Source organism: Anolis sagrei, chromosome 1, assembly GCF_037176765.1.
Source record: "Anolis sagrei isolate rAnoSag1 chromosome 1, rAnoSag1.mat, whole genome shotgun sequence".
Taxonomy (NCBI): Eukaryota; Metazoa; Chordata; class Lepidosauria; order Squamata; family Dactyloidae; genus Anolis; species Anolis sagrei.
The window spans coordinates 93,749,007-93,757,620 of NC_090021.1; the positions used below are offsets into that span (position 1 = coordinate 93,749,007).

Here is an 8,614-nt window from a genome sequence, read left to right on the forward strand (position 1 = left end):
TTATATCGGCCATTCTATTGCTCCTAAAATAGTGTTTAATTTTGTCTTTTAACAGTTGTTTATCCTGTTTCCTGAAAGTAACCAGAGGATTGAACCTCCACTTTTTATCCATCTTCCTAATGCCATCTCTCAGTTTTAAAAACAGAGGTGCGCGATCCCCTGGCCATCATCCTTCCACTGTTAGATCAATTATGGGCCATGCATTGTTACTGCCAAAAAAGACATAATCTATTGTATAAAATTTGTTGTATCTAGGTGAAAAGTAATAGGGAGGGTCAACTCTACCACCATTTTCCCAGTACCACCACCATTTTCCTACCCAGGCATTCAAAAAGGCCACAAGCAGCATCACGGTAGAGAGTATAGGTGGCCAGAGCAGGTTCTGCTGGCATGGCCTAAGCTCTCACCTTCCATCACTCTAGTCAGAAAAGTGATAATTCTTTTTTATGATTAAGATATGGTATTTTCACTGGCCCACGGATAAGTAAACTCAGGTTTTCTGGGTCAATTTTTTACTAAATTTTTAGATATATATACAGCATATTATAGTGCTGTGCATGACATGCAATTGCTCACCAACATTAAATATACATGGTTATCTGTAAGTGGTTCCTTTTTTATTCCTTACATAAGATGTCAATGTATGATAATATGTCTGGACCAAAGTCTATGTTTCTGTCTGAGAACAGAAATGCAATTTACCAATTGATTTATACTAATAAAATAGCCTACATGCTTATTCTCCCATGTTAAGTAACTTGAAATTTCAATGCATTGCTTACTATTATTCCAAGGGGAGTGTTGGTGCTAATCAATACCACTGTTTTCAGGATGAACCATAATAACTAAGAAACTTCAGATAGATACAGGTTTAATGTATTGTCGAAGGCTTTCATGGCTGGAATCACTAGGTTCTTGTGGGTTTTTTCGGGCTATGGAGCCATGTTCTAGAGGCATTTCTCCTGACGTTTCGCCTGCATCTATGGCAAGCATCCTCAGAGGTTGAGATGCAGGCGAAACGTCAGGAGAAATGCCTCTAGAACATGGCTCCATAGCCCGAAAAAACCCACAAGAACCTAGATACAGGTTTATCGCAAGTGGTCAAGAATCCTCAGTTCTTCAGGTAAAAGAAACAAGGGAAAAGAGTCACACGTTTCAGGTGTGCTTGCTGCTTATACTGAGAAAATAAAGAGTATCTCTGATTGAGATTGCATCTCCTACCACCTGCTATTTGCAATTGCACCCCTTCCAAAATGATAAGTCACAGATTTCCATTTGGCATAGTCTGGCATTCAGCAAGCGAGAAGAAACTAATCTTCCTAGCCAGCCTTTTGGCTCTCTCTAACAATTATGTTTACAAAGTGCTCATGTCATTTTACAGCAGACAGTAAAATAAAGCACTTAGTGCTAAGCATGCTGCATAATATTACATGCATCAAGCACTACATAAAGATATATTACATGATGTTTTCAGAAGAATAGAAAAACAATATTTTCTTAAAGAGTGGAGCAAAAACAATAATAGTTTCCATTAAAAAGGCACTTCTGTCATAAAAAAGGCACTTCTGGATATATTTTTTAAAGCCATGGAAGGAGGAACAAATAAAATGAAAAAAGCAAGCTCCACAAACAGAAGCCTAAAACCTGTTGAAGTTGATAATTTGTGGCTGACTTCTCTGCAGGCAATCATCAACCAATGTTCGAAAAACAACTCTCAACAACAGAGTCTATTCAGAGAAGCAGTTTAAACAGGTTACTCACTGTAGAGTTGTTACACAAAATCATTTTTAAAATAATTGTTTTTGTAAAAACACATCAATTATCTTATTTTGAAAAAAAACTGTTAACATTTAAACTGAAATAAAGGCATGTTAAATAAACATGTCCAATAATTGGTAATTTGCAGACTGAGCTAAAGATGGGCTATGAAATATAATAAAGAGATCATATGCTGTGTTGGAAAAATATAGGGTTTTTTCCCTGCAATTCTGTTTTTTTCCCTGCAATTTCCAAATTACCTCAACAGTATACATAAGGCTTTCATGGGAACATGTACAATGATAGAACTGGATATGGAACAGAAGCAGGCACATAATTCCCATCTCACCCAGAAACACATATTAGCTGAGGACCCAGGAGTAAACTATACCTTCACAAATCGAGCACATTGACCTGATGATGTGCAAAAACTCTGATAAGTCTGATTTCCAGCCATAAGGATTCTGTAAATTCATTCAACCAAGATGAATTACAGATTTTAACATTAACTTCAGAGGCTTGGAGGACCCTGGCAACAGAACTTACTTGTCATCTATATAAATAAAAATGTAATGTTCGTTTGTGGGATTAACATAATTCAAAAACCACTGGGTAAATTGACACCAAATTTGGACACAATACACCTATCAAGCCAATGAGTGACCACACTGAAAAACACAGCAGAAGAGACTTCAAAAGCCAAAAAAAAAATACATTACATTGCATGTGCAAAAACCACATATATAAACACACACACACACACACACACACACACACACACACACACACATATATATATATATATATATATATATATATGCGCACACAAAACACATATACACAGAGTGGGCCACAGCAATGGGTGGCAGGAGACAGCTAGTCCCCACAAATTTTAAAGCTACAGGTAAACATTCAGGAACGTAAATTCCTGAACAGAGCTATAACTGTGATAATGTGCTCTTGCCTTCATGCTCTTTGATTGTTTCATCTCTGCTGCTTTTAAATTACAAATACTTTGTCTAAATAGACATTTTTTTTCATTCTAACAATATTAAGTGCTTGCTCCACAACCTGATTCAGGAAAGTTAAGGGCCCTTTTATTCACATGCACAAAGCAACCGGTGTAAAAACATTCAGGGTCAAGGATTTTGATTGCCAATGTTCGCTATTAAAGAAATAGCATAACATGTAACTTCCAGTCTAAAGTGGGGAGAGGCTTATTATACCCTGCACCAACAAGCAGGCCAGAACGCCACTTTAATAAAGCCAAGAGGCATAATATCACTTCCACATGTAATTTTCAGCTGCACATATATGTTTATTTTTTCTGGGTTTCAGGATAATTTATAGGGAAGAGGGAAACAGAGAGAAGTATGTTTTTATAGTGGTTTGGGAAACTTTGTGCCAATTTCACTTGAAAACAGACAAATTTTTAACAAGAGAAGTATTTAGGGACTTTGGGAGTCTCCTCAGAGATGTGGAAAGTGCACTGCAGCCTTTCTCCATTTCTGCTCTACTCCAAATTTAGTAAAATATTGAGTATACATATTGCAAACGGAGACCAAACTGCAAAATAGGTTGGTTTTAGTCAGGGATGTAAATGCTAAGATAAAATAAAGTGAATAAACATCATTTAATTTTACATTACATTGTCTTATTTGCTAGATTAACTAATCAATGAATATTATGTAGAAATATGAAATATTGATTGCCAACTTAATTTAAATCCTGGATTTAACTCAAACCCCTTTTTTTAAAAAAATACATAAATACACTCTGCAACTTAGTCTTAGTCAGGTTGCATGGCCATGTGCAATAGTGACAAGTCTTCTAAATGTTTATTAAATTCTTATGACTCATACTGACCTGGGGGATAATGGCTGTTATAATTCATACTTTAGCAAAAAAGCAGAGGGGGGTATTTTGCTCCATCCTGCATTTTATCCATTTTATATTTCACAATAATACAAGTCATACTAGTCAATAGCCTTTTTCTGTACACAAACTGCTTTGAATTACGCTCTTTCCAGCACTCTAATACAAGTTCAGTTGGAAAGAGGCTCTGCGTAAGAAGTTATTAATGTCAATCCATTATTTGGTGCTAATGAAACAAGTATGAAACTTCTTCCTTCACAAGTTATGATTAGCTCCTTCCTTATCAGTGAACTATATACAGTCAACCCCACAACATTAATGGGGAATAGAGGAACAGGGGCCCCATAAAAATGAAAAATCGTGATTAGCATTTTTTTTAACCTGAGAAACACATCTCATAAGAATATCTAGATCCTCCAGCATGACTCTGTGGTGAAATGCCAGAGGTACTATCTTAGGACTTTCTTAGGCCCCTTCTACACTGCCATATAAAATCCAGATTGTCGGCTTTTAACTGGATTATATGGCAATGTACCCTCATATAATCCAGTTCAAAGCAGATAATCTGGATGATATGGTAGTGTAGAAGGGGCCTAAATTCTCTAGGTCCAGTATAATTAGACCATGGACCAGTAGGACACAGAGGTTTCTTGAGATAACACTTTAACCAAATCAATGAATGATCAAATCCACAAAAGTCAAATGTGTATTGCTTCCTGAATAGTGTTGATCTAACTACTGATGATGGATTAAGGCAGGGGTCCTCAAACTTTTTAAACAGAGTGCCAGGTCACAGTCCTTCAAACTGTTGGAGGGCTGGATTATAATTTGAAAAAAAAAATGAATTAATTCCTATTAAACTGCACATATCTTATTTGTAGTGCAAAAAAAAAACCCTTTAAAACAATACATTAATTAAAATAAAGAACAATTTTAACAAATATAAACTTATTAGTATTTCAGAGGGAAGTGTGGGCCTGCTTTTGGCTGATGAGATAGGATTGTTGTTGTTTTGTTGTGTGCTTTCAAATAATATCAGACTTAGTTTGACCCTGAGCAAGGGCCGGGTAAATGACCTTGGAGGGCCGTATCTGGCCCTCGGGCCTTAGTTTAAGGACCCCTGGACTAAGGGTTTAATAAATGCACCACTGGAGCAATGGCTGGCGAACCAGTGTATTTTAAGTTGCCATGAAAGTAGGAGTTGCAGCACAGGTAGCTGGCCTGATGACATCAGTACCCAGAAAACATATGCCATTCAGTAGCAGCCAGCAGTTAGCTAATGGCTGAGCCAGTACTAAACCATCACCCTGAGGACCTTTTTTATCAGCTGCCCCAAGACTGTGGAATAACCTGCCAGAAGAGCTCCAACAACTAAACGAGTTGTTTGAATTTAAAACACATCTGAGGACCTAACTCTTCTGGCAGGCTTACCCAGTCAGTTTGAAACATTAATTCACATCTTATGTTTTAATCTTTGTTCTGTGTATTTTAATATTTTAATAGAAATATGTTTTAGTAAGTATTTTAGAGAATGTTTACAATGATTATGTGTTTTTAACTATGTTGTAACCCATCTCGAGCCACAAGGAGAGGCAGATAAGAAATAAAAATATCATTATTATCATTATTAAACTCCATAAATCGATATCCTGCACACCAAAGATATTCTGCTTGCCTCCTTTTTGCATCTTTAGTGTTGAGCAACTTGTATACATCAAGGAACAACAATTCTGGTTACATTATTTCAATTCCAAGTGATAACACAATAAGATCATACTTCTGCAACTCCTTGTGAGTATAAGGCTAACATCTACCAGGAGTGCTTTGTGCTTTTTCTGCATGGTAGAAGGGGGTTAGACTGGATGACACCTGAGGTTGCTCCTATTGTTATTATTACAAGGGCTGGATGGCCATCTGTTGGGGTTCCCTGATTGTGCTTTTACTGCATGGCAGAAGCGGTTTGGATTGAATGACCCCTGGGGTCTTCCACTGAAATACTGTTAAGTTTATATAGGTTAAAATTTGTCTTCATTTTAAATATTGCATTGTTTTTCCTTTTTCCACTACAAATGAGATATGTGCTGTGTGCATAGGAATTTGTTCATTTTTTCGCAATTAGTTCACACATTTGCCACTGGCCCAGCCTGTCTGTCAAATTTTAAAACGCAATACAGCCCATGTCCAAAAGTTTGCCGATATGGCGCAATGGGTTAAACCAGTGGTTCTCAACCTGTGGGTCCCCAGGTGTTTTGGCCTACAACTCCCAGAAATGCCAGCCAGTTTACCAGCTGTTAGGATTTCTGGGAGTTGGATGCCAAAAACATCTGGAGACCCCAGGATGAGAACCAATGAGTTAAACCCTTGTGCCGGCAGGACTGGAGACTGATAGGTTGGAATCCGGGGAGAGCGAAGATGAGCTATTTCTGTCTGCTCCAACTCCTCATGTGGGGACATAAGAGTAGCCTCCCACAAGGATGGTAACACATAAAAAAAATCCAGGCATCCGCTGGACAATGTCCTAGCAGACGGCCAATTCTGTCACGCCAGAAGTGACTTGCAGCTTCTCAAGTCACTCCTGACACGAATATATACACACATACACACAAACATTTATTGGGGCTTCTTAAGAAACTTTTGCTTCAAAAGGGGTTCCATAGCTGAAAGTTTGAGAACTCCTGTATTACACGATTGTCGATAATGGGAATTGGGCATCCACTGATCCTGATATCCACTGGGGTCCTGGAGCCAACCCCCACCTCCATAGAAGCTCAAGGTATAAATGGGTTCAGGGTGTTGCTAGTGGAGGGGAGCCAATAAGTATCAACACAATCGTTATTATTGCAGACCTTTCCCTATGGATCGTGCGGGGGAATAGAAATATATTGAAATATGACGATATGATTTGATCGCTACAGCACAAAATGTTGCTTCTCAGGGTGCATCTACACTGCAGAATAAATGCAGTTGGATACCACTTCAAGTGCTATAGATCATGGCCATGGAATCATAGGGACTGTAGTTTTCCTCCTCTACTAAAGAGAGCTGATGGCTCACGAAACAACAAATCACATCACCCCATTGCCTTGAACCACTGCAGTTCAAGTGGTGTCAAACAGCATTCATTCACTCTACAGCACTGTTTCTCAGCCTGGGGGTCGGGGCCCACGAGGGGGTTGTCAGAAGGGTCACCAAAGACCATCAGAAAACAGTATTTTCTGTTGGTCATGGGGTTTTTGTGTGGGAAGTTTGGCCCAATTCTATCATGGGTGGGGTTCAGAATGCTCTTTCAGGTGGACTATACATCCCAGCGACTACAACTCCCAAATGTCAAGGTCTGTTTCCACAAACTCCACCAGTGTCCACATTTGGGCATATTGAGTATTTGTGTCAAGTTTGATCCAGATCCATCCTTGTTTGAGTCCACACTGCTCTCAGGATGTAGGTCAGCAGTTCTCAACCTGTGGGTCCCCAGGTGTTTTGACCTACAACTTCCAGAAATCTCAGCTAGTTTACCAGTTGTTAGGATTTCTGGGAGTTGAAGGCCAAAACACCCACAGGTTGAGAACCACTGATGTAGATGAACTACAACTCCAAAACTCAAGGTCAATGCCCACCAAACCCTTCCAATATTTTGTTGGTAATGTGAGTTCTGTGTGCCAAGTTTGGTTCAATGTCACTGTTGATGGAGTTCAGAATGCCCTTTGATTGTTGGTGAACTATAAATCCCAGCAAGTACAACTCCCAAATGACAAAATCAATCCTCCCCAACCCCACCAGTACTCAAATGTGGGTATAGCGAATATTTGTGCCAAATTTGGTCCAGTGAATGAAAATACATCCTGCATATCGAATATTTACATTACAATTCATAACAGTGGCAAAATCACAGTTATGAAGTAGCAATGAAAATGTTATGGTTGGGAATCGCCACAACATGAGGAACTGTATTAGGGGGTCACGGTATTGGGAAGGTTGAGAAACACTGCTCTACTGCGTAGAAACATCCCAGTCCTGGGCCAATGGGAGAGAGGAGCAGGCGCTGCGGTGCTACTTACTGCTCTGGTCTCGTAGAGCACCAGCTTTTGCACAGAGCTGATGATGGGGGCCGCCGTCGGCATGGCAACCCCAGGGGAAGGGGCTGAACCTGGCGCCAGGCCCTGGAGCCTGCCTCGCTCCCTCCTTCCGGGGAAGCCCGGGCCTTCCCAAACCTAAGGCTACGGCTCAGGGCCACAAGAGCCCCAAAGCCCTTTCCACTCCCCTCAAGACTCGCGAGAGACCCCAAGGAGTGACAGCACACTGGGCGCGGAACTTCCTCTCACGCACAAGACCCAAAAGAGGCCGCCCCCCCATCCTGCGCAGGCGCAGTACAACGACACCCGAAAGGCCAACGCGAGGCTCACGTGACTGACGTTGATGCCACCGCGGCCATTTTGAGTTTGGGAATGGCGCCAGTACTGTGAGACATGTCTTAGGGGTGGCCCGCTGCTAAGTACACTCCGTGCCATTGAAACAGCTGTCAGCCAAAGCAGTATCCACACAGCAGGTGGACATCCCAATAAATGCCATGTCTTAATGCTATGGGATTCTGGGATTTGTGGTTTTGTGAGGTTTACTCTTCTCTGTCATAGAATCCTAGTGAGATCCAGTGGGACATCCAGTTGAATCCCCGCCAAGAAGCAGGGAAATTGCATTCAAAGCATCCCTGACAGATGGCCATCCAGCCTCTGCTTAAAAGCCTCCAAAGAAGGAGCCTCCACCACACTCTCGGGCAGCTCTGTTGAACAGATCTCAGAGACAGGAAGTTCTTCCTAAAGTTCAGGTGGAATCTCCTTTTCCTGTAGTTTGAAGCCATTGTTTTAATCTTTTGTGTATTTATGGTTTTATATTGTTGCTATATTGTGATATTTGCGGCATCGAATTGTTGAGTTGAAAAGGGCAGGGTAGAAATGTTGTAAATAAATAAATTGTAAATAAATAAATT

General features: G+C 40.3%; 1 protein-coding gene across 1 annotated transcript in view; it reads right to left on the bottom strand.

Annotated features, from left to right (window-relative positions):
• FIG4 (FIG4 phosphoinositide 5-phosphatase) overlaps positions 1–7,984 on the bottom strand; it is a 71,837-nt gene extending 63,853 nt beyond the window's left edge. The window contains exon 1 of the mRNA XM_060753157.2: positions 7,689–7,984. Within this exon, the coding sequence (XP_060609140.2) occupies positions 7,689–7,751 (63 nt within the window). The 5' untranslated portion in view covers positions 7,752–7,984. The remainder of the gene's footprint in view (positions 1–7,688) is intronic.
• Between the last annotated feature and the right edge of the window lie 630 nt (positions 7,985–8,614).